The 26,677-nt window shown below is 32.0% G+C and overlaps 1 protein-coding gene and 1 long non-coding RNA gene across 4 annotated transcripts; both read right to left on the bottom strand.

Annotated features, from left to right (window-relative positions):
* Positions 1-17,340: 17,340 nt before the first annotated feature.
* Positions 17,341-25,841, bottom strand: Phb1 (prohibitin 1). 3 transcript variants are annotated; one of them, XM_080149044.1, is made up of 8 exons: positions 24,680-25,841; positions 22,691-22,809; positions 21,866-21,999; positions 21,228-21,382; positions 20,096-20,155; positions 19,564-19,619; positions 19,057-19,115; positions 17,341-17,960 (listed from the first exon to the last, which is right to left on the bottom strand). In XM_080149044.1, exons 1-8 carry the CDS (start codon positions 24,799-24,801, stop codon positions 17,847-17,849), a joined length of 819 nt encoding a protein of 272 aa, XP_080005170.1. In that variant the 5' UTR covers positions 24,802-25,841; the 3' UTR covers positions 17,341-17,846. The 3 variants fall into 3 exon arrangements, with proteins under 3 accessions (XP_080005170.1, XP_080005183.1, XP_080005178.1); XM_080149057.1 differs by having other exon boundaries at positions 25,255-25,417; XM_080149052.1 differs by lacking the exon at positions 24,680-25,841 and adding an exon at positions 23,380-23,555.
* LOC145306769 (uncharacterized) lies at positions 23,883-24,275 on the bottom strand. Its single transcript, XR_013875203.1, has 2 exons — positions 24,139-24,275; positions 23,883-24,098 (listed from the first exon to the last, which is right to left on the bottom strand). It is a non-coding gene; the product is annotated as an uncharacterized LOC145306769 (long non-coding RNA).
* Positions 25,842-26,677: the final 836 nt, after the last annotated feature.

Raw genomic sequence — 26,677 nt, 5'->3', positions numbered from 1 at the left:
GATGTTACGCTCCAAATAATTTTCCTAGTGATCATAAAGAAATAGACATATTAAAATTAAATTTTTAGGATATAATCTATCACAAATCTAAAAACACGTTCTTTAGTTTGATGGATTAAAACTTTTGAGACTTTATTAGTTTGTAGAAACTAGCTGGGTTCAAACTTTCCCACCATTAATCATCTTACATAATCTGTTATAGAATTCATATGTAAGGTTTGAATTCATCTGGGCAGTTCAAAAATACTCATTCAAAGATTAACTGACTTACGGACGTACGACCGTATACATTAATATCCTCACTTCAGAAAAAACAGAGATTTTCTTTTTATAAAATGTACTATTAAACAGGAAGAGAGGGTACATTGGACAATTAATTATACTTTTACCCAAAGTTTCTGTTTCAGAAGTCATATGTAAGGTTTAAATTCGTTTATTTTCACCATGATCTCTCATGCGTTTATCAAATATTGATTCTACTAATAATTTTAATCTATATTGGGGTTAATTTTGTTTTTAATAATTTATCGTTCATTGTCTTATCCCTTAAGATCCCTGGCTATCCCTGGGCCAAAATATAATAAAAATACTTGTATGTATAATAAAGGTACTAAGATCTTATAATTCTATTGTATGTATATAATATGATATAATTTTGCATTAATCCTTCTTGATATTTTATATTGTTTTAATATTTATATGAATATAATTATAGAAATTATAATAATTTTTGCTCTGTACAAGATAACTTTATTTAAAGTCATTAAAGAAAATTATTTTCCTAACAAATTTGTCTTTCCATAATATATGTAAGTAGTAACATTTTTGTCTGAATCTAAAGATCTCAGAAAGTGCTGGTCCGAATTAGCTGGACTTTTCAGGAAAGCTTTATAAATGTGGTTGGTTGGTTTTTGTGTATTTTCTGACCTCCTTGGCCCCCCGCTTTGGTATAGGGACGAAGCGAAACAACCGATAATGTTTGCAAGTTTAAAAAGTACCAAGGCAAAAACCTCTAAATTAATGCTTTTTAAACAGTTTTCTAAAACTCGAAAAAAAACACATTTTAAAAGATTCAATGGCAACAAGGATGACAACATCCTTAAAAGGGAAGCTCGGCAAATAAGACATAAAGTTTTAAACATCTACATGTTTTAAATGGACCTACGGACTTTCTAGTAAATATCATAGAGTTGCTCACCAAGTTTGAAATCGATAGGACAAATCTAACATTCTAAACTAACAAAAAAGCCAACGAATCCGAATTCAATAAAGTCCCAAATTTTGTTACGCCAACGTTATTGTAAAACTTTGGGGACTAGTGTAATAAATAGCCCATTGAAACTATCAAATAGAGGGGGTAATCTAATTATGATTATACAGTGCGGTCTTGACTTGTTTAATAAATATCATATTAAAGGATAAAGTTTTCATATTAACTTGTTAGGTTATATAATTGTATAAATCTAGATTATAATGCAACGAAGGCAAAAAGAACATTTCACTAGTCGACAGGTTTATAAATAAGAGGTGTTCCTATGAAGTAGAAAATATGGAAAATTATAATAGCTGAAATAACAATTGATGATAAATAACTATCTATCTATAGTTTAAAATTAGTGGTTCAAAAGTTTGGATACCTTAATAATCAACTTAAATTCTAAGTCCTAAAAATCAGTGAAATGTTTTGATTTTAAAACTTTGATTTACAGGAAAGCCTTTTGACTCTGTCCTGAAATTTATACAAAGATGTTTATATTTCACCTAGAAAAGCTGTAAACTTTATTATTAATCGAAGAAGGAACGTTATAAGGACAGACCGACATATAGAGTTGTTATAGAGTTGCTTCAAAACTAAAAAAGTGCAATTTTTATACATTTTTGTGCGAAATTCTTATTATTTGATTTTTCATTTGTCACGTTTCTAAAGCAACTCACTATAGCAATATCCTGATAGGGCAAATAGTGCCCCCATTCCCCCGCCCCCCGGATAAAAAGTAAAAAAAAACGAATATAGCGCAATAGTATAGATATTAGTTTGTTAAAATTGATGTATATTAATGTAGATTAGGTTTGGTTAGGTTAAGTAAAGCTGTGAACAGGAATTGATATATTAATACTTGGATCCTGCACCAGATTTTCATGTATTCTAATAAGGTGATTTAAAGCTGGCTGAATTAAAGATACCTCTCATCCACCTCCTTTACCCCATCCCCACCCCTCCTACTGGCTGAACGAACTAGCAAAAAAATGAGGTATATATGTTAAGGTATCCACGTATTCTATACATATGTATTTGTACAGGGTAGCCACACAGGGTTAGAGCTCCCTGCAGGATTCAGTCATTAGAAAAAAAGTGATTAATTGACGCGACTTACTGTTGTGAAATTTAAATAAAAATAAGTAGGAGGTGGGATAACCAAATTAAAAGGGATGCCCTCTAACTGCATAATAGATAAAATTGTCGCCAATACTCTGGAGTCATAAATGTACTATGTACTCTTTACAAACCTCTTCTCTATAACTGTGTATAGATAGATAAATACAATGATAATGGTCACCAATGCCAGACTTTAGGATTTGTACAATATGTATTGATCATAAAGCAACTAGCTTTCTTTCTTTGCTCTAACCTTGCGCCCATCCCTTCGGGGCTTTAATCTATACTAAATCTGACCTAACTTAAGATGAACATGAAAAGTTCTTTTGTGGTTCAGAAAGGGAACCACTTATTATTTTTCCCTATTGTGTCTTAGGTAGCTAGTAAATATTATTTAAATTGTGTACAAATACCGTCAATAGTTCTTACAGCCAATCTGGAAATAATCGATTTCTTAAAGTTAAATTCTCTCTACTAAGCTAAAGGTACAATGTTAGAAGGTACAAAATTTTACAGTTAAATAATACAACAACATAACAAGTACGAGAATTTTATAGTACAGCACAGCAAATCATAAAAAACATTATTGGATTATCCCTCAAAGTGCCTAGTCGAGCATAATAATTTAACAAAAAGAGAGAGCTAGATAATTTTCCGTGTGTTTGTGTTTTTCTTTATGTCTGGTTAGGTTAGGTTATATTGAGTATAGGGTAGCACCCCTGGTTTAATTATTATTTTAAGGTATGATGAAATTAGTATATTATAATTAACTAGCGGCTTCGCCCCTAGCCTCTTGAGGCTTTGGCCCAAGGGCCAAGAGGTAATTTATGGAAAAAATATGTACCTGGTGAGAAGCCCCCACTCCACCACTAATTTTAAATAATAGAAAGAAATTTTTTTTTCATTTTTAGGGGGTTGGGGGTGTTCCATCCCCCAAGAAAATAGCTTAAAACCACCAGAGGACCAATTGGTAAATACCCTGAAGAGTATAATCCGATCGGTTCAGTGGTTACCGAGATCTTAAGGGACAGACGGACAGACATCACGCTACTTTGTATTATAGATATAAATTACAGAGTAGCTCTTTCTAGATTGAAATAGTACGAATTACGAGAACAAACGTCATCATGAGGTTTTAAGATACATTTCTTCTTTAATTTAACTGATAATGATAAACAGAGCTAGATACATTTAGAATAAGTTCCGTGAATTAGTAAAAAACAGCTCCTGTATGAAGAGTCCTATAGCAATAATGTATACTTTTACTATATAGACTTGATGCCGATTATTTTAGATTTTGAAATGTTAGGATTTCACAAAAAAAATGCCTCTAAAATATGATTTTTGGTACAGCAAGATTAGGCTCGATATTGTAACTGTAGCAACTGTTTCATTGGAAACAATAGGCAAGTAATAACATTTTGATTAATTTCACCACAGACATCTAATTATTTTAATAATTGATTTTGAAATTGGGGGTGGGGGGGATTTTTTTCTATCTTTATGATAATTCTTGCAGAAGTCACTAGCTTTGTGGGACATGCTTTCGGTACCCTAACCCTGTAAGACTACCTATACCCAGTATAACCTAGCACAACATAGCCAAAAATAAAACACTAAAAACTACCCCCCCCCCCCTCCCTCAATTTTCAATTTATTTCAAAATAATAAGGGAAGTTTCTTTGTTCGACTAAGAACTTTAAGGGAAATCATCTTAAAAATTGCTAACGGAAGTTTATCTGATGAACTAATATAATATTGTCGTCCTTGTTTGAAACAGATCAAAAGGTAAAAAACAATTTTAAAAAGATGTTAATTGTGTAGGATGAATTTTTTACTAAAAAGAACTAAAACATTATTGACCTTTAATTGTGTTCGTCTCGTCAAAGATGTTTTAAACGGCTAGAACAGAGTCGTAGGTTTATATTAAAATGATAGAGACCGATAGGGCTATGACTTTAGCCGAAAAATATTTAATATTGCAATAAAAATTCAAAGAAAGTACTCAATGAATAAAGAAAAAAAAACTTCAAATTCCCACAAAAAAAATTATGCGGGTTATTATTCTTATTTTTAACTCTGCAAGTATGATTCTACAGGTGTCAAGGGTATGTTTTTGATACCACTTTCAAAAGAGTAAGCATTTTGTTGTAGATTCAAAGTCTCCAACTCCCCAACAATCGCAGAGAACCAACCCCTTTATTAGTCGACATTTGTCTAGAAGTTTTAACTAGGTCTGGTCTATGATTTGCGTGTGTTTAGGTTAAGGCAACTTCTATACTAAAATTATATATGTCACGCATCTAACATAACAGCAGTAAGGACAAATCCAGCATCTTTGGAGCACGAATCGAACCGACCAGCTATTATGTGATATGTTATCGTGAGTATGTGGTTTTCACCATCTCAAACAATTTGATACTTTAGAAAATAACTAGTGTCTTTGCTTCAAGAGGTATTACCCCTCAATTTTATATTCTAAAAATATTTTCTAGGGGTGTTATTGCTGACGTACACTCCCTCAAGAATAAAATAGTTTGAAACCTTCCTAGGGCTTCAATGAAATTTTAAGACATATCATTCCCGACATTTACGAGATCTTAACGGATATACATAGAGACGGCACAAACAGGATATTAAAAAATTTTAAATATTTTTTACAGAGTCTTTTATTTCACAGCTTTTAGGTATAAAATCTTTGAGAAATGCAACTCTATAAAGATAGTAAAACTCTCATTAACGAGAAAAAAATACACAAAATAACAAGGATGACAATATGCAGATGTGCATAGCTTTATGTGAACTCAAAATAAGGACAACTATTTTCAGTTCAGAAGTAAATATGAAATTGATGTAATGGTTTTCATATTTCCGGGGAAGTTGTGGAAAATTCTGGTTTAATTAATTTAAAACCATTCTCCCAAAAAATATTGTACATCTACTGTATTTTATAATAAATTCTTATAATAAATTAACAAAATGTTTTTGTGTCTGTACCGAAGGATCTCGCTAACCGCTGAACCGATATGGACTTTTTCTTTTTAAATTTTAAATAAAAAATTGTGTTAACGAATATTTCTTCCCCCATCCTCAAGTGCCCCTAGAGGCCTCTAGGTGGCGTAGCCGCTAATTCAAAATATGTAGGTTGGGGTAGAATTAGATAGTTTTTCATTTGCTTGTTTATTAATAGTTTATGTAATATTAGTTATTGAGTTGCCATGCAGTAGGGAAATAATAAACTCCCCCTCACTCCCAATCTTTTCAATTTAGTATTAATAAGGTGGGGGGGGGGGGGGGGGGTATAAGTTCTCAATCGGCACTTTTAGAAACACTACAAACTTAAAGAGTAGCTTTACAAAAGGAAAAAAAGTAAAAATTAAATCACGAAAGGCAAAGCATACAAAAACTGACACGCACGTTAAGTACAAACATTAACAAGGATAACAATACTCATAGAAGCTCTCAACAAATTAGACAATGGGATGGATTAATATTTTTATATAGATTCAACAATAAGTGCTTGAAACGTTTGGACACTCAACTTAATAAACCAAATAATCAAATTCAACAAGTCCCCTAAGTTGTTAAACCAACGAAGAAGAAAACTTTATCATAAAACTTTGAGGACTACTGTAATAACGCCCAATGTCCCCTCCCTCCCTAGTATAGAATAAAATAGAATTAATGAACATTAAACATGCTTTTGAAGAGCTTAATTTGAAATCTAAAGGAAAAATTAGATATTACAGGTTTATGATAAGACCTGAATTAAATCATTGTATACTTGCTTTGCTTCATATTAAATAACATCTTGAATTTTAATAAGTAGAAGATTGGCACACCTTATGTTTTGATACTAGCGTCTGCGCCCTTAACAACTTTTAAGGCCACATGAGAAGGAGCAGCTGGGAGTTCACCTCACCATCTTTACATTTACTTAAAATGCATTTTTTTTTGTGGGAGGAGTTGTTTCCAGTGGTAATTTCAGTTGGAAAGTGGACTGAATAGTTCCATGACTCGCAGTCGTAGCTGTCATGCGTCATGTTGGAAAAGTGACGCAATTTTCAGATCCAAGATTTCTCCATTTAAGAAAAAAATTATCTTTATATTATAGAGAATTAGATAATCTTGCAAGTATCGCTTTTATCTTATAGAGAAAAATAGTATATCAAATAGCGTAAACTGAGATCTGAAATTTGTGACCCTTCCAACATGACGCATGACGGCGTAAGACCGCGAGAAATGGCATTATTTTGTCCACTATCCAGGTATTATACCCCCATAAAAAAAACACATCAAATTTCTTTTCATTGGCGATTAAAAAGTATTTCTGAAAAGCTAACTAAACTTGATATTTAATAGGAGCTACTTAAGTTATTTTTTAACTTGAGTCTGTTCTTTCGTCTGTCAGACTTATTTACTTACTAAATGAATATTGGACAAAATGCTATGAGTTGAGGTTTCTTTAGCCTTACATATTCCTTAAAGTAAGCCTGCAGGTATACACCGCTTAGACTGATAAATAACTGCCGTAAGAAGACCCAATACCCCAAATTTGAAGTGTAAAACTTTTTTGTTATATTGCAGCTGAAGGCTTCAAATTTGGGTATTGGATCTACTTGCGGCAGTCTTTTAGCATTTAGAGCGGTGGTGTATTTCTTTCAGGCTCCCTTTAATACCGATGTAAGGCAGGGAAACTCAGCTCCTAGGACAAACTAGTACATTTTATATCGGACTATTAACCTTTATGCTCATAGATTTGAATTAGTTTCATTGTTCAATAAACCCTATTTTTGCAATTTGTAAAATCAATTTGCCAAAAAATGTTTAAATGTTTTTGAAAAAATCTTGTTTCATGTTTATAACAATTTATTGTTTATTTTATACTGAAAAGATTATTTACTTGTTACTTGTTTACTGTTTTTCTTTCTAGCAGCTTTTTTGGAGTTAGGTAATTTTTTCCTCGAATTCATTCGAATCCGGTGGATAGGAACCGGTTCTCATCAATACGAAAAAACTATGTCTAGCATCGTATTATATCCAGTTTTCTACGAATATAGAAATGTACAATCATAAGATTAAAACTAGTTTTAATCTTATAATTGTACATTCTATATCCGCGGAAAGCCGTTTATAATACGATACGAGAAATAACTATTATGGGTGATATCTTTTTGGAGCGTCAAGGTATCCTCCCCAAAAATAGAACCTTAACTATGAGAAGTTACCCTGTAAAGGAGAACCTGATTGGTTTAGAGGTTAGCGAGATACTTTGGTACAAACATACAAACACACAGACAAAAAGACAGACATCCTGTTACTATTATAAGGATTTGTTTTGATTTATTGCTACGCATGAAGGTTTTTTTGTCATCTAAATAATGTCTAAACCAAATTTGTGTTTTAAATTATCAATTTTCATTAAATTAGATACAGATTCATTAATTTTTGAAAGTTTATTTATATAATTTTTGTTTTTAATGACATTTCACCTTTTTTAAAGTCATTTAAAATAATTATGAGATTGTATAAACAAGGGTAAAAATTACAGGCCCCCCTAGCATTACAGACAGAAATACAGGCACTATGATACTAATAAACCATGCAAAAAAACCGCAGAAATTAAAATTGAACATTAATATAAATTAACATAGAGAAAAACAGATAGAAATTTAGACAGTATCCGACATGTACGGCGCGCACATATAAATTGTAATTAATTGCTTTTTAATCCATGACCGTCTATACAGTCTATACAATGCATGTAATAAACATATACATTAATTAGGTTCCACAGAATTCACTACGTTAGAGAACAGAATCAAGACCGAACAATTTGACAGAAAATGACACGAGATTGTTTAGTCCTTTGACACTGTACATACTTAATTATTATTTGATTGATCTGTCTTTAATATTTATTCATATTCAATTTTATTGTTTGTATATGAATATTTAATACCTTTATTATAATACTGTTATTAATATTATTTGTTATATGTGTCATAAAATAAATATCTAAAGTATACGTCTCCCAAAAAGAACTTTTATCTAAGAAAAAGGAGCAACCCAATTTTTTATATTTTTCTTTAGGTGTATCCTTCCCAAAAATACACAGTTATAAACCTTCCCAGGACTAATGAGAAGCTACCCTGTGAAGGAGAACCATATTGGTTCAGCAATTAGCCAGATCCTTTGGTACAAAGAAACAAACAGAGAGACAATTTGATGCTTTATCGAAGGGAAGGGTAAAAAATAGCCTAAAACCATCTCAGATCCAGTAGAAAACTTCACCATATAGGAGAACATTATCGGTTCGGCGGTTAGCGAGATCCTTCGCTAGTGACAAAAAAATACTACTTTATACAATAGCATAAGGATTCATTCAAAGTCCAGTTTCTGTAATCCAACAATGCAAAACTTGTGGACCCTGTAACACATACATATATGAGACATCTCATGTAGATATTTACTATGGTAATGTGGTACTTAACTCAAGGACGTACAGTATTCTTATGCTTAAATTTTCAACATATCATATATTATATACGTGCAATTTGAATATGTGCAGATAAATTAGAGAAATACCATGCATAATTCTTATATTTTTAAAATATTTTCCAGTATGGCTTCGAAACCGATTAATATCCACTGGATTAGCACCGGTTCTCTGCCATAATAAAAAATCATGTGTAGCATCGTATTACAGACAATGTTCTACGAATATTAAAATGAAAAATCAAAAAATTAGATAGGCTTATAAATAGAAGCAGTAAATTAGTGGTGACAGCTTTCCGTGGATATTAATTGCAATAAAAAATTATAAGAATTAAACCAGTTTTGTAAGACTTTAGGGTACAAACTCTGGATTACAAACCTGGTATAAATATTATGATTTTTATTTTATTTTTCGTGGAAAATTGTTTGTAATAAGATGATTTTTCAGTATGGCTGAGAACCGGTTCTAATCCTGCGGATATTAAGCGGTTTCGAAGCCATATTGGAAATTGCATTACGCAGTAAATTTTGGAATTGTACCTTCTCAACCAAACATTATCATTATTCTATAATTTTCCTTCTTGCGTCTCAAATTTTGAGGGAATTCAAGGATGGGACACTGGGTATTTGTTTATTATTTACAACTTGTATTAGATGTTTTTTGTATTTGTTCCTAAAGGTGGAAAGAAAGGGGTATAAAGATTTATTTAAGTTCCATTGTTCCCTCCCTCCCTGGAAAGTTGCTAGTAGTTCTAGGAATCAAATTATGAAATTCATGTCTGTGTATTAAAACCAAGTCAAATTTATGTAAATCTCGTAAATTGCAAGTGGAGCCTTATTAGCTCCCCCCCCCCCTGACAACAACTAAATTCAAGTTTTCAACCTACTAACTAGATTAGTAATAAAAATGTCCAAATCCTATTACATAAAGTATTAAGCTTTTTTGTCTGTAGCAAAGGATCTCGCTAACCGTTAAACCGATATGGTTCTCCTTTACAGTGAGGCTTCTTATAGGTCCTGAGATGGTTTTAGACTATTTTAATTTTACAAATATGTCCGGGTATGGTTTTAGGCTATTTTTCTGCCCTTCCATATAAATTAAAATATAAAGCCCCTAGATGCTAGGGGTGCAGCCGCTAGTAACAAAAAAGTATCACATTTTTACGTTTAGTTATCTATCACTGCATCTCTGATAACTATTAAAAACATTTTACCTTGTTACTTCTTAGAAATATAAAATGTCAGACTACAAAGAAGGTGTATCAACTTTTTTTTTATAGCTAGCCGGTTCTTTTAGTAAGTAGTAGATGTAAAATTTTTCATAGAATTCAGATATGCAATCGGTTTTTTGTAGACCTCTTATTTTTTAAGTAATTTAAGTTTTTTTTTTTTAAAATTAAGTTGATTTTAAGGTACTAAAATGCAACAAAAAAAGAAAGAAAATGGCCATTATGAACAAAAATAGTAAGATCTTTAATTTGACACCTTACTTTTTCAATTCTGTCAGGTAATTATTGAAAAAATCGATTTTTTTAAACCCACGAGAATAAAAACTTTGGACTTAATTTTATTATTTCACAGGTAAAAAAATATGGGTTCATATATACCTTTAGAATCAGAAAAATATTACGAATTCATTGTAAGCAAAATTGAAAAAAAAAGTTTACAATATAGTATATAAATTACAATAAAAGGAATTATATGAAAATATCATATTATATTGTACAGGCAACGTCTTAATTCTTGAATTGAGTATAAAAATGGGAAGAGGGTAAAGAGGGGGTAAAGAGGGGGTAAAAAAGGGAAGACGATAGTGTTGCCTGAACAAAAAATACAATTGGCCATTTGTTTAATTTTTAATTTTTTTACTTTTTTTCAATTTTGCTTACAATGGATTCGTAATATTTTTCTGATTCTAAAGGTATATATGAACCCATGTTTTTTATGTCTGTTTGAGAAAATATTTAGGTCTAAAGTTTTTATTAAACCGAGGTTAAAAAAATTGATTTTTTCAATAATTACTCAACAGAATTTTAAAAGTAAGGTGTCAAATTAAAGATCTTACTATTTTTGTTCTTACTGGCCATTTTCTTCTTTTATTTTGTTGCGTTTTAGTACCTTAAAACCGACTTAATTATTTTTTTAAAAAACTTAAATTACTTAAAAAATAAGAGGTCTACAAAAAAACCGATTGCATATCTGAATTCTATGAAAAATTTTACATCTACTACTTACTAAAAGAACCGGCTAGCTATAAAAAAAAGTTGATACACCTTCTTTACATAGGATTGGATAGCTCCAAAAACCTGGGGGCTATGGGAAAAGGCAATAGGCGATGAATCCTTATAGTAAATTAAAAGGATGTGTGTTTGTTTGTCTGTACCGAAGGATCTCGCTAACCGCTGAACCGATCGGGTTCTCCTTAACAGGATAGCTTCTCAAAGGTCCCGGGAAGGTTTATAACTATTTTGGGGGAGGGTACCACCACCTTTCACAGAGAAATCGATAAAAATATAAAAAAAACGCCACCCTGTGGACATTTTTGCAATTAGCTAAAAACATAACTAATACCATCTAGCAGCGAAAAAATATTTTTCGTAAGTAGCTGATTTTAAAATAGATTTAAAAAACAATTTTACGTGTCCCTAGAGGCCTCTAGTACATAGCAATTCCATTATGATATATATGTATTTTTTTTAAAGCGAAGCTTTTCTATAATTAGGGTCGGTCCGTCCGAGACAGAAAGCTTTTTTGGTAATTTAGGCATGTTAGAATTGTCCTATCGATTTCAAACTTTGCATGGTGATTCCTGTAGTAGTTAGGTACGATTTAGAAAGCGTAGCAACTCTACAATCATTACCAGAATGTCCGTACGTACATTTTAAACATGTTGATTTATACTTTTTAACAACAAATTTATATGTGATCTAATTACCCGATTGTTCTAATATTTAATATACTGATTCCTGGGACAACAAAGTACAATATTAAAAGCACAGTAACTCTATAATCAAGTCCTAAAATGTAAGTATGTCCATAAACATTATCCTGTATTAAGAAGTTTTTCAACAAATTTACCCACAATTTTGCTTTGTCTTTTATTCATTTATATTCTAATTATTCAGTTCTGACACTATATAAGTGTTAATGTCCATTTGTTTCAGAGCTTCGCTTTTATGGATGTTGTCATCCTTGTTTTTGTACTATTTGATCAATCTTATTGTTCCTTATAACCCTTTTTATTTCAAGATTCTGGATAAAAAAAAAATATTTAAATTCCATCATCGCTCCGAATCGGATTCTTTTCTGCTGAATTAAATTTGAACAAAACAATGATGACAACATCCGTAGAAGCGAATCTTAAAGAACATAAACTAAAACATTGAGGCGGCGCTTTTCAAATCTAATATAATTTTGAATCCTAAATTTTATTTATATCTGTTGCAAAACTTATAAACCACAAGATGTTTAATTAGGACGTACATTTAATGACTTGACTAAAGAACCTTCGCTTTATAAAATAGTACCTAGTCGTACTATTAGTCCAAAACTAACGGATAATAACATCTATAAGCAGCGAAGCAGGGGTGTCAAAGCTTTTTTTTTTGGTGGGGGGGGGTAAAAATTTTTTAAGGGGGGGGGGGGGGTAATTCGGTTTTGGCGGGGGTAAAATGGCTTGCGAAGCGCCCGCAAATTTTTTTTACCCCCCCCCTCCAAAATTTTTACCCCGGGGGTAAAATTTGCTTGGGGGGGGGGGGTAATTACCCCCCCTAAAATCTGTTGGCAGTGGTAAATTTAGTTTACCCCCCCCAAAATTGTTTGGGGGGGTAAATACCCCCTCCTAAATGGTTGGGGGTGCATACGGCACCCCCAAAATCGTTTGGGGGGGGGGGGTAATCGCCCCATTACCCCCCCCCTTGGACGTCTATGCAGCGAAGCACAAAAAAAAAACATGGATGGACAAACAGACGAAGTGAGTTATAGAGCAGGTATTCAGTTGTCAAAAAGCAGAAAACAGGCAAAAAATTATTAAAGAAAATCACGTAACGTTATTATTTATTACGTTTTTAAGTCTTTTGACATGTAGAGATCAGATGCGCACAGGCCGTAGAAATCTTCACGGAAAATTTTAGTTTTCTATCTTAAATAGCAGTCAGGAAAATTATTTTTCCTATTGCGTTCATTCCTGTTACAGACTGACTGACTAGCAGAAAAGGTGAATATTACAAAAAAATATTCACTACAAAAAAAGGAGAAGATTATTTAATTTTCCATTGTCTCATCTCTGTTTCAGAACGAACTGGCCATACTTTCCTGGAAAAATAAAATTTACTTCTTTGAATTGAATTTATGCAATTTCATTTGTTTTCACATTAATGCTGGTGCGCAGTAGTTTTCCTTGGCTGCGTACCTACTCTGCAGGTTTCTAAAAGCGGTCCGTCAGCAGCTTATTATTCTCATATAAACATAGAATTGACAAATCGGGCACAATAGAAGATAAGTGCCCCAAATGCGGAACCTCCCCCCACGACACCCCCCACCTCTTCAACTGTACAGAAAATTCTACTGACCTAACACCCATCAGCCTCTGGACAACGCCACATCAGGCCGCTAACTTTTTAAAACTTGACGAGGGAATCACCTGAAGAGATATCTACCAGTTAGCGGTTCTTGGTGTGACCTTCAGTGGCTACACAAACAAACAAACAAAAGCGGTCCGTACGTCCGTCACAGATGGATAGCTTTTTTCGTTAATTTAGGCATGTTAGAATTGTCCTATCGATTTCAAGCTTTGTATGGTGATTCCTGTAGTAGTTAGGTACGATTTAGAAAGCGTAGCAACTCTATAACCGTTACCAGAATGCCCGTTCGTCCATTTTAAACATGTTGATTTTTTTGGTACTTTTTTAACATCAAATTTTTATATGATCTAATCATCCGATTGATCTGATTTATGATATGTTGATTCCTGGGACAACAAAGTATAATGATATAAGCGAAGCAACTCTATAATCAAGTCCTAAAAATGTATGTATGTCCATAAACATTATCCTGTATCAAGCAGTTTTTCAACAAAGAAGGTGTATCAACTTTTTTTTTTATAGCTAGCCGGTTCTTTTAGTAAGTAGTAGATGTAAAATTTTTCATAGAATTCAGATATGCAATCGGTTTTTTTGTAGACCTCTTATTTTTTAAGTAATTTAAGTTTTTTAAAAAAATAATTAAGTCGGTTTTAAGGTACTAAAACGCAACAAAATAAAAGAAGAAAATGGCCAGTAAGAACAAAAATAGTAAGATCTTTAATTTGACACCTTACTTTTAAAATTCTGTTGAGTAATTATTGAAAAAATCTATTTTTTTAACCTCGGTTTAATAAAAACTTTAGACCTAAATATTTTCTCAAACAGACATAAAAAACATGGGTTCATATATACCTTTAGAATCAGAAAAATATTACGAATCCATTGTAAGGAAAATTGAAAAAAAGTAAAAAATTAAAAAAATATAAAAATGGCCAATTGTATTTTTTGTTCTGGCAACACTATCGTCTTCCCTTTTTTACCCCCTATTTACCCACTCTATACCCCCTTCCCATTTTTATACTCAATTCAAAAGTTAAGACGTTGCCTGTACAATATAATTTGATATTTTCATATAATTCCTTTTATTGTAGTTTATATACTATATTGTAAACTTTTTTTTTCAATTTTGCTTACAATGGATTCGTAATATTTTTCTGATTCTAAAGGTATATATGAACCCATATTTTTTTACTTGTGAAATGATAAAATTGAGTTCAAAGTTTTTATTCTCGTGGGTTTTAAAAAATCGATTTTTTCAATAATTACCTGACAGAATTGAAAAAGTAAGGTGTCAAATTAAAGATCTTACTATTTTTGTTCATAATGGCCATTTTCTTTCTTTTTTTGTTGCATTTTAGTACCTTAAAATCGACTTAATTTTTTTTTTTAAACTTAAATTACTTAAAAAATAAGAGGTCTACAAAAAAAACCGATTGCATATCTGAATTCTATGAAAAATTTTACATCTACTACTTACTAAAAGGACCGGCTAGCTATAAAAAAAAAAGTTGATACAACTTCTTTACCTACAATTTTGCTTCGATTCTTATACATTTATATTCTGATTATTCAGTTCTGACACTATATTATTATAAGTGTTAATGTCCGTTTGTCCTACCGTTTCAGTGCTTTGCTTTTAAAGATATTGTCATCCTTGTTTTATTTTTGTAGATGGGAGGATATAATGCAATACTTTTTAATCAAAGGTAAAATATGAATGAGGGTTGCGAACCCCTCACCCCCCCACAAAAAAACCCTCTGTCGTTGAATTTGTTATGGTTGAATTTAGATTAACAATATTTATCGTATACCCCAAACAGATAAAATATTTTAGGTTAAGAAATACGACCAAATGGAAGTATTTTGTCCTTGTGTAATTTTAGAGTTTTTGTTGCAAGAAAATTGATAATTATACATCTCAGGATAGTACAAGGATTATTACATCCACAGCAGTTAAGCTTTTTAGTATCAGAGCTCGACACCAACAGCCTCATTCAGTTGCATGGTTTACAGCAGGGAAAAGGAAATGTGATTTTGACTAACAAAACCAAGTGAAAATTTCTACTCATCCCCCTTCCCTTTTCTCTCCCATTCTTACCCACTTCCCTTTCAGTTATACCAAAAAACAAATTTTACTCCAACAAAATATTTAATTTTCGGCAATTTCAATTGGAATTAGTTGGCTGAAAGCAACTTCTGGACTTAAAGAAACATCACCGTGCTGTTTAAAAGTTTACCTCATAAGCCGAATCCTCTCCTTGCACCAAGCAGCTTTTTAGAAGCTGCAGTCCTCTAAACCACGCAGCAATCGCAGCCACGACATACTGTGCTGATTCGAAAATGCAGATCAGATAGTAGTGGCCGACGGAAGAATCAGCAACACCCAGTTTACCTCAGCTATCCTAAGCCACACTCACCAGCTTCCACAAATTTTTATTTTTATTTTAATAACATCTTATGGATAAATGAGTCAAGCATAGCTAACATATTTTGCAGAATATTTCCATTGATGATTGCCTTTACTTAAAAGCCTCATAACATTACATTTTTACACGGAGCACTAGAGAGCAAAGCATTAACATTATTGAATGTTATAATACTTGGAGGTTTCTTTCAAACTCAATGTTTTAGGTTTAAAGGTTTATTAAAAACATTGAGAAATTTTTGAAAAACTATTAAATTCTTAGATTTCTGCTTTCTTTGAACATCTAACAAACACATTAAAAACCTGGAATAAGGTAAAACCAACAAGGGAATTAAATCTAAAATAATATTTGGGGGGCAAATGGAGAGGTCGTCAATTTTACGATGTGTTGCCCCCCAACAACAGCATAAAACACGTAAAGGTTTCGTGATTTTTTTCCGAATTAATTTCGTTATTGGTATGAGCTGATTAAAAACTCAAAACTTTAAAAAACTTAAACCTCATTATAATCACTAAAAATATTAATGTTTAACCCTTAATCGGTTTTATATGAACATAGGACACCTGCCATTAAAACAAATTTTGCAAATTATTTTAGAATTAAACTTACTATTATGTAACATCATACAATTTAATTGTTAATTGCAAAATAATCCTAAAATATCAATGTATGCATAAAAGCGATATTTGTAACTAAAATTATATAAGTATACGTTTTAATCGGGGGTGTATTAAATTTTGATATTTAATATTTGAATTTATTTTGTAGGTATTAAATGTTCAGATGAATGAGTTGAACTAAAATTAATGAAATTCGATATTACTTTTAAATACAATAAACTTTCAGTAAAACAATAGATAATATAGAGACATACTCCCTAAATCAGCCAATAGGAAAACAGCGGATGAAAACCCCGGTCATACTGTTTGTGTGTATAGATTTGTGATATTATTGGATGGTGGTTATTTTTTTCATTTTATTCGCATTATGAGTCTGCTATATTCGAATTACCTAGCTAGGATAAGGCTTTGAAGGTTAAATTATGTTGTGTAAAAACTTTCTCAGTTCGTGTAATTTGAAGCTATGACAGAACCTGTATTGCAAGTCAGCTTATACAAAGAAATTGATTCGGAAAAAATCACGAAACCTTTACGTATTTTTCAGCTGTCGTTGGGGGGCAACAATTGTAAAATTGACGACCTCTCCATTTGCCCCCCCCCCCCATAAAAATATTATTTTATATTTATTTCGCTTGTTGGTTATACCTTATACCTGATTGCAAGTCAGCTATGAATAGTTGAATTCTTAGGATAGAGCTAGCTTTCGGCAGATTATATCCTCAAAAAATGGGTATTATAAACTTTGCATGGGAATTCCTACAAAAATTTGGTAGTAGGCTATCATTTCTCTGCTACTTAAAGTCATAATTGTACTTTATGTTAACTAACAAAGGTTATTAAATTTTGGAACAGATGTTTATTTCCAATACAAGAGAAACTGAATGAATCACAAAAATGCCTTTTTTTAAACCAACAAAATTTTTACATAAATAAAAAAATAGGGTCAGACGAGAAAACTGACCGCAAAATATTTTGTCAGATTAATAACAGTTGTTTTACAATATTAAGATTGTTACAAAATAAAGATTTTAAATATCTTGAAAATGATATTGGCCAAAATGATGATCAAAAAAGGGGAAAAATAAATTAAATTTTTAATGAACATAAAATAAAAGTTGATATGAAAAAAATACCCCTTCTATTTAACAGGTACAAAAGTACTAAAATGGCCATTTTCACCCAACAGTAGTGTTACGGACCCAAAGGACTGAATTCAATAAAAATCAACCCCAAATCTAAGATAATAAGTAAATGAATCTATAAATTTTTTTTCATAAAAATTGATTTCAAAGGATAGATGTTATGTAAATTAAATGACAGCTGAGTTTGGAAAATGAGGTTGTTACTGGGGGAGGGAGAGAAGGGTTTGTTGTCCAGAGGGAAGGTAGACAACATTTCTGGACTGGGCCATGTTGGTGGCAATCTCCTCGGCAGCTTCGATTCTTCGCAGCTCAATCTGAATTAGATAGGTTAGGTTAAAAAAGGGTCCATAAATAGTTCCGCAGGGTTTAGTCTTTGCATACGTGGAGAATATTTTGCTAGTCAAATTATTTGTTATTTTATGTTAAATCATATAATAAAGGAAGGAGTAGGTTGCGCTAAAAATCCGTAAATGTGAGAGAATTAAGGCTTAAAAATAGTACCTAGTAGACCGATAATATTCACTAAATATGTGTATTTCTTATTGAAAAGAACTATAGGCAATTTTTTTAAAAGTTAACATAAAATTTTATCGTTCTACTACCAGGGTTGGTAAAAACCCGGTTTTTTAAAAAATAACCTAACCCATTGGGTTTAATTAATAAAACCCGGGTTTTATCAATAAAATCCGGGTTTTTTGGGTTTTATTGTTTTCTAAAGATTATTACCTAGGAATTTTAAGATATAAGGTTAAATCATTTTTATAAAGGATAACAGGATGTTTGTCTGTACCAAAGGATCTCGCTAAGCTAACCGCTGAATCGGTATGAATCTCCTGTACAGGGTAGCTTTTCATAGGTCCAGGGAAAGTTTATTCCAATTTTGGGGGAGGGCACCACAAATCATCCAAGAGAAATCTGCCCCCCCCCCCCCCGAAGTGGTTAAAAATCTTCAACGGACCCGTGAGAAGCTAATTGTAATTAAGAACCATATCGGTTCAGTGGTTAGGGAGTTATTTTGGTACATAGGGACAGACATTCCGTTACTTATATAAAAATAAGCAGTTAAAATGCAGGTATACAATAATTGAAATAAAATGTTTTTATAATATCAATTATTTGTTTGAAAATAGTACTCCTTTTGAGTCAAAATAGAGTTAACATCATCGACGAAAGGTACATTAAAAAAAACCTCGTTTTTTTTTGGAATTTTTTGAGTTAAAAAACCCAAAAAAACCCAACTTGGGTTTTTTTACTTGTTTTTTTTTATGCCAACCCTGCCTACTACTGTTTTTAACTTAAAACTTACAACCTTTGCGGATTTTTAGCGCAACCTACTCCTCCCTTATATATATTTGTTATTTTTGATGTAATTTTTTTTGTAAATTAATTGTATAAAAAATAAAAACTTACATAACCCTCTCCAGCCTTGTTGAAAGCAGTTGCCAATAAACCAGCGGCTTCAGTGTCACCTAAAAGTATTAGGTATATTATCAATAGAACCATTGGCATCAACATTATAATATCGAAAACTTCAAGGTGAGGGGGAAATAAAAAATATGTAATTGGGGGAAAAAATGTAAAAATCAGCGTGTCGGAGCCGTTTAATTTTGATGCGGCTTCGGCTCCGGGGAGCCGTATCTGGAAATACGGGATAATATGAATAAAATAAAGAGTTGTGAAAATATTTTCCATTTTTTCCCCTTCCTTGCTAGAAAAAACTAGGAGGGGAAAACAGATTTGCCGCATGGGGAAAAAAATGCAGAATATACACACCACTGATTTCAAGATAATATTACATTTTTGTAATAAATACATTAGCTAAAAAACTCTAGATGTGTAACATTTTTATAAAAAATGCTAACCTATAATAAGCTATTTTTAATATTCTTTAGGTAACTTAATGGATAATTTGTTTACCTTCAGCTGAAATAATGTTAGCGGTTTTAATCTGTTCGGCTTTCTCGACCAAGAATCTGTAAATTGAAAATTATTACTTATGGTTGTTCAATATTCAAATGTTGCATTTTAAACAATGGCGTGTTTAGGGTTTATCCAAGGGGGGTAAAAAAAGCAAAACTAGGGCCTTCTAAAGTTAAATTGTAAGGGGGGGGGGGGGGATGTTAACACTTTTACACGGCTTTGGTTGTAGAATAACTTAATTAATGTAGGTCTATAACCAAATATCATATGTAGCACTTAATTTTTTTAAAAACTTTATAAAATATTGCTAGAATCCGAATCCGGAATCCGCCAAAAATAAGGATCCGGAATCCGCGGGAATCCGCCATTTTTATGACGGATTCTTGTAAGAATCCGAATCCGGTCCAAAAATTTGACGGATTGCCATCCCTAGTTGGAATATTTCTGGTTTGTACCGCCCAATCAAGACTAATAAAAGTTCCCAAAGGTTTTAAGACAACAAATGAGAGAAAGTGTTTAATCACACTACCTGGCCTTTTCAGCCTCCTGCTGTGCAACCTGCTTCATCTCGACAGCAACTGTAAAGTCTCTGAAAAAGTAAAAAAGTAATTTTAAATAGTGTTTAGTTTCAATCTTTTATTATTTTTTGTAGACTATTAACAGATTCAGTTCAAAATTAAATATGCATAAATCAAGAAATCGCATGTTTTTTTCTTATTAACTTGTACTTCTATCTAAGTATAACAAATGTCCTACACTAACATGTGAGATAACTGCCCCTCCTGACTTTCAATAAGAATGCTAGGTAGATAAATAAAGGTTTAAATGTGAAGTGAAAACATTCTAGCCCTTTTTAGTTGAAAAAACCTTTTTCGGTAATGGCTCTAATAAGGAGGAGGGAAGTTTGTACAGTTATAGGAAATGAAAATTCAGTATCAATTTTTGGCCTGGCCGTTTGGGCTTGTTTTTATAGTTATCAACCTAATTCTTTTTGTAAGCTCTCTTATATGTTTGGATCTACCTGTAAAATTTTGTAAATTGAATTTTTTAAAATTTTTTAACTTTCCCTCTAGGGGCTAGTGGGGCAAAAGACCCCCCGAAACACTAAAATTTTAAGTTATGAGCTTATTTTTAAAGATATCGAGCTGATTTTTTAAATGGAACCTTTTATTACATAGATGAGTTGATTAGCCACCCCATATTTCATTTTTGCACTTTACTTCTAGGGGTTTTTTGAGTAAAACAACCCCCCCAAATACAAAATTTATAAGTTTTGAGCTTACATAGAGGTAAGGTGCAAAAATGAAATATGGGATGGCTAATCAACTCATTTATGCAATAAAAGCTTCCATTTAAAAAATCAGCCCGATATCTTTAAAAATAAGCTCATAACTTAAAATTTTAGTGTTTGGGGGGTCTTTTGCACCACTAGCCCCTAGAAGGAAAGTCGCAAAATTCAATTTTCAAAGTTTTACAGGTAGATCCAATCATATAAGAGAGTTTACAAAAAGAATTAGGTTGATAACTATAAAAACAAGCCCAAACGGCCAGGCCAAAATATGATACTGAATTTTCATTTCCTATAACTGTACAAACTTTCCCCCCCCCCCTTAGATGGGTTGGCGTTTATCCTCAAGGTGGGGAAAGTACCGATTGATTACCTGCCGAAAGTTAAATGAGTAATTGAAATATCATCCAGAATGAGTCCGAATTGTTCTGCTCTCTTGGTGAGCTCCTGATTAACTCGCTGAGATACAATTTCTCTCTGGGTAATAAGTTCACCGGCATCGAACTCGGCTACTACGGCCTTTAATACCTGAAAAGAAAGAATATGATAAAGGCAACCAGCGTTTCGGAGCCGGAGCCGGAGCCAGGAGCAGCAACATTTTTGGTGACGCCGGAGCTAAAGCCATATTTTTCGTTAAAAACGGCTCCGGCTCCAGATTAGCTAAAAATGATTTTTTTAAAGTAATATTATAATTTGGCAACGGTCTATTTCCATATAATAAACTAAAAAACTATTGTTACTTAACAAATAGACACACATCCTTCTACTTTTATATAGCTTTAATCAAATAAAAGCAAAATATTTTATATTATTTACTTTATTTTATCAAATTCAATAATGAACAAAAATTGATATATTAATTTTTAGGTAGGAGCCGGAGCCGCATCAAAATTATACGGCTCCGACACCCTGTTCAAATGAAAGACTGACAGCGAAAAAATGTTATCAATGTTTTATTTAGTTTTTTTGGTTTCTTAAATAGCCTCGCTTTCTAAAAGTTATACTATTTACCTCATTAGTAATAGAGGGTAGGACTCTGTCATCGTAATCAGGACCCAGAGTTGTGTAAATATTGGGCAGGGCGTTTGGTACGGGTCTGTACAGAACCCTCAGGGTAATATTTACATTCTGCAAGTCCTTAGAACCTAGAAGCAAAATAAAATGTTATGACATATGTAAGTTAAAAGTAAAAAGTAAGTTAAACTATTGAACGTTAAGCGTGATTTGATTATGCTTTGCAAGTTTATGGAACCAAGAAAAAAAGAGCTAATATTCATCATATTACTCTTAATATTACCTCATCTATATTAAGATAAATCGATTTAAAAAGTATTTACATGGGTATGTAATGAATTAGGGGGAAAAAGAGAGAGTGGTGATAGGAAATAACTTCAAATAAGGAAATATACGGCCATTCTAATCAATCTTGCAGATGGATTACTAAAGGCCATATGAGTTAAAGTGATGGTTGCTACACCTAACCTTATGACAGGTGTCCCATTAATATACTACCTTTAACATTTATTACTTCTAGCAGTTACGTCCCTTGAGGTGATGGGGGATTAGATTCGACGCACCCTCCCTTTTATTATTTAAGTTTCAAAATGAAGTAAAAAAGTAAAAAAAGCAGGGGTGAGAATTTTTTTTTGGAGGGCATGATGGTACCCCAAAATAGCTTTAAACCTTCCCAGAACCTATGAGAAGATACTTTGTAAAGGAGAACCGTAGGAGATCAGCAGTTAGTGAGATCCTTCGCTATGGACAAAAATACACCTTACTACCATATATAGGATACATATTTACGACACCAAGCCCTGTTTCTGGCAGGTGTCCTACCTGTAACAGTGGGTACATTCTTGGGTCTGGCTCTGATATCAAAAAGTACTGGTTGCTGCACCCATGGAATCATGAAGTGTGTTCCCTCCCCAACAACATCTTGCAAAACTCCGCGGAATCTATATAATATTTCTATTGAGTAAAGAATATTTGTAAAAGTTACAAAGCTACAATTTATAGATACAGGTAAGTGAAAAATACATAAAATAAAATTTAATTTTTAACATAAGCTTTTTAATCAAAAGAGATTATATTTTTACAAGTTTAATACGTAATTGTTAATATAATAAACAACACATTTGTATTTAGTAAATAAATGTAAAAATTAATGAAATGATGATGATATGACTTAAAGGGATACTTTGCGATTTGTAGGGATAAGATCATAAGACAATGTTAAATAAAATATTTTTTTTCAATTAAAATAATATTTCCTAGTTCAAGTCTAAATGTTTAAATTGAAAATAAAATGTAGGTATGTATAATCTGTACCATTCTGTGCTTGTTATTAAAAACAAAATTTTAAGACAAAACAGTTTTAATATAGCGAAATGGAAATATTCCCTCTGATCTTAATCTATAAACAATGTCAAGACTAAAACTTTATTTCAACCAAAAGAAATAAAAGAAAGTAAAATCGCAAAGAACCCATTCAAAAAATAATCATTGCCATTACAAGACTATCTTACTTATCAAACATAACGGCTCTGTGTCCGCCTTCAACGTTGAAAAGGGCCGAGTTAGCTACGCTACCGGCGATAGCTAGTCCGGCTCCCAACTGTCCAAGACGTGTAAACAACTGTTGGGCCATGATTATTCAATTTTATGATCTGAAAATAATTGCATGTTGCCTGTCCTGTTTTCAGAATTTTTCTAGTTTTTTTACTAACGTCATATTATTTTTTGGGATTTAAGCTTTCACTCTAGAGTTTGTCAATATCAATGTTTGGCTTTTTTTTTACAAGAGGGGAGGGTAAATATTAAGATTTTTAAAAGAAAATTTTGTAATTTCTATCTTCATCAATCTTCATCCACGAAGGGGAGATAGAAACTTGATTTGCCATGTTATTTCAAATTGCCAAAATATTTTTGAATACCTATTCCAACATGATTAATATTATAAAATGCGATAAATTACCATTCCTTGTTTCAGAGGAAAACCTATAATAGTTACGTAAACTCTAAACAGAACAAGCATTGCAATTATGAAAAAGGTGTAATGATGGATTATTATGAGATGGATGAATAAAAATGAACAGTTAACATGATAATGTTGTGATTTTAACAGGGTTTAAATGTTAAGATGAAGGTTGGTGACAGGTGGTGAAGAAAAAAAAAATCATTAGAATTCTACCAACATGGGATTGCACATTAGACCTAGCCTGAATGATCGTTACTCGAGACGTTCCTAATCTAACTATAATAAATCTAAAATAACTTAAATTAACTTAATGTGGCTATTTATTAACTTAGAAATTAGTGCAACCAATTGTGAGTACAATTCTCATAGTTCATAATTCGTTAAAACTATTCGTTATGTTTTAATTGACGTCAGACAGTTTTTGAAGGTTTATGGTTCTAAATGAATAGTGATAAAATAAACGTTTATTCTTTGTTGATTTAATAACAAAGGTCTTTGATTCGAGAACAGGCAATCTTTATATTTCAATTTCTATCAAACAACTAATCTATATTCTATACTTATTAAATTGTAATTTAGAATCTTAAACCTTTATCTTGTACTAAAGGGATATTTCCAAGTTTCACGGAATACATTTCATGACTCAATATTTTAACTTTATGTTGTATTTAGTAAATATTGTTTACCTCAGATTATCAAATAAAAATTAACTTTTCATGTCAGAAAAAAGTTTCTGTATAAAAGCAAATATTATAAAACTTGATAAAAATACTAAGATCGCTTATTTTAGTCAAAATGCATTTCATGGAACGACCCCTTAATAATGATTTAATGACACTTATGAATACCTATCAAACATAACAGCTCTATGACCGCCTTCAACATTGAATAGTGCAGAGTTGGCTACGCTGCCAGCAATAGCAACTCCAACACCTAACTGTCCAAGACGTGTAAACAACTGTTGGGCCATGATTTATTTAGTCTTTCTGAAAATATTGCAAATGGAATGAGATCATATGTGATGATGAATTAAATAAAAGTTACTTAATTGAAATACTGAGTGTTTAAATAACAGATGCGTACACAGAGATTTGCCATGAGCATAATTCAACTATTTAGGGAAATAATAAGAGGGGTGGGGTGTACAAGAATCCTGCACGCAACTGCACTGGTTGGTAGAAATGTGAAATGATATGATAAAATCATATGATATAAATGAAAAATGATTAATTAAGAAATGAAAATATATCAGTGTTGGAAAAATAATTTTGTTGTATTGTGGTACATTGAATAAAAAGCCAGGTAGGTAATGAACAGAAAATTTATGAAATCTGTATGGCAATGAACAAAACCAACAAAATATTTGATAAATAAAAAAGAGCAATTTAAGCAAAGAAAAATACAAAACTACCAATCTCCCTACCTATCAAAAATAATTGCTCTGTACCCTCCCTCCACATTAAAAAGGGTGTTATTAACCACCCCGCCGGCAACGGCCAAGCCTACGCCCAGCTGACCCAGACGAGTAAACAATTGGGAAGCCATTCTTGTTAAGTATTCAAAGTTTCTGAAAAACTTGTTAGTATCAACTTATCCTTAAACAATAAGATAGTAACTTCGCCCGTGGCGAGCTGTTTAAAACCCACCCTCTCCAAGCCTAATAGATGAACTAACTGTGGCCATTAAACGAGTTCGCGTATATAGGCTAAATTGAAGACAATTTTACCTTTAAAAAATATCCACGTATATTCTATATCCATGGCTTTAGACAAATACATTAACACTACTTTACAAATTATGTTCGCCGTTGTCGATCCTATTTAAAGTTTACTTTAAGAGCAAAATTAGATGCAAAACGATTCGTTTATTAAGGATCGAACTTCGGCAACTTATTCAACTATATAAATTGTTTGAGTTAAACTGATTTTTTGATTGAAATTATAAATGAAGTAAATAGGAAGAAATATTAATTACTTATTCGAATTATAAACGATCAGCCCGCCCGCCCGCCTACCCCCACCCCCCCTCAACAAAAAAAATCAGCTTTAAGACAGAAGTAATTTTTATATTCAGACAATTTCTCATGAAAAATAACCAAAATTCATCCTGCAATTCTTTATTATTTCAATTCGTGGAAACCCGTTCATTTTGAATCTGAAAGAAATAGAAATGTTAATTTTAGTTTAACGAGATTTAAAAAAAAACACTAACATGTCAATTGAAGGATATTTTACTGCCTAAATATAAATAATATTACACAAAATTATTCTATTTTGTGTTAAATAAGCTTTAAATGATGAAATAAGTGTAATTTTCGTAAATTACATAAATATGGAAGACAATGTGCTGCAATGGTAAAGCGCAGAATGCCACGTAAAATTTTGTAATCAATTAATAATACAAATATATAAGACGACATTTAGACACATTACCATTTTTAAAATAAAAATAATTGGTTTGTGTTGAATTATATTAGACTAGCGGTTGCGCTCCTGGCAAATAGGGACTTTGTCCGAGAAAGATTTGAAAGATGAAGAATAGTTGCTAAAAATCCTCAAATATCATAATCCCATCCTAGGACCAATGTAAAGCTTCCTTTAAACGAAGAACTATAAGTTCAGTGTGATTGTAATGCTGAGCATCAGACTAATGAAAACTTTCTACTTTTTGTATCAAAATGATCACAAGCCAATGGATTTTTCAGCACTTGCATCTTACTCCAAATTATTATGTTCTCTTGTAAAGTGAAACTTATAGCGGGCTAAAATAAATATCTTTTCCCTTCTACTGTATTAACGAACCGAACAAAATATAACACGGTAACAACCTAAATTAAAATATTTTCC

This window comes from Acartia tonsa, chromosome 2, assembly GCF_053477335.1.
Source record: "Acartia tonsa isolate MP-2025a chromosome 2, ASM5347733v1, whole genome shotgun sequence".
Lineage (NCBI taxonomy): Eukaryota > Metazoa > Arthropoda > Copepoda > Calanoida > Acartiidae > Acartia > Acartia tonsa.
This window is presented reverse-complemented; position numbering and strand designations above follow the sequence as displayed.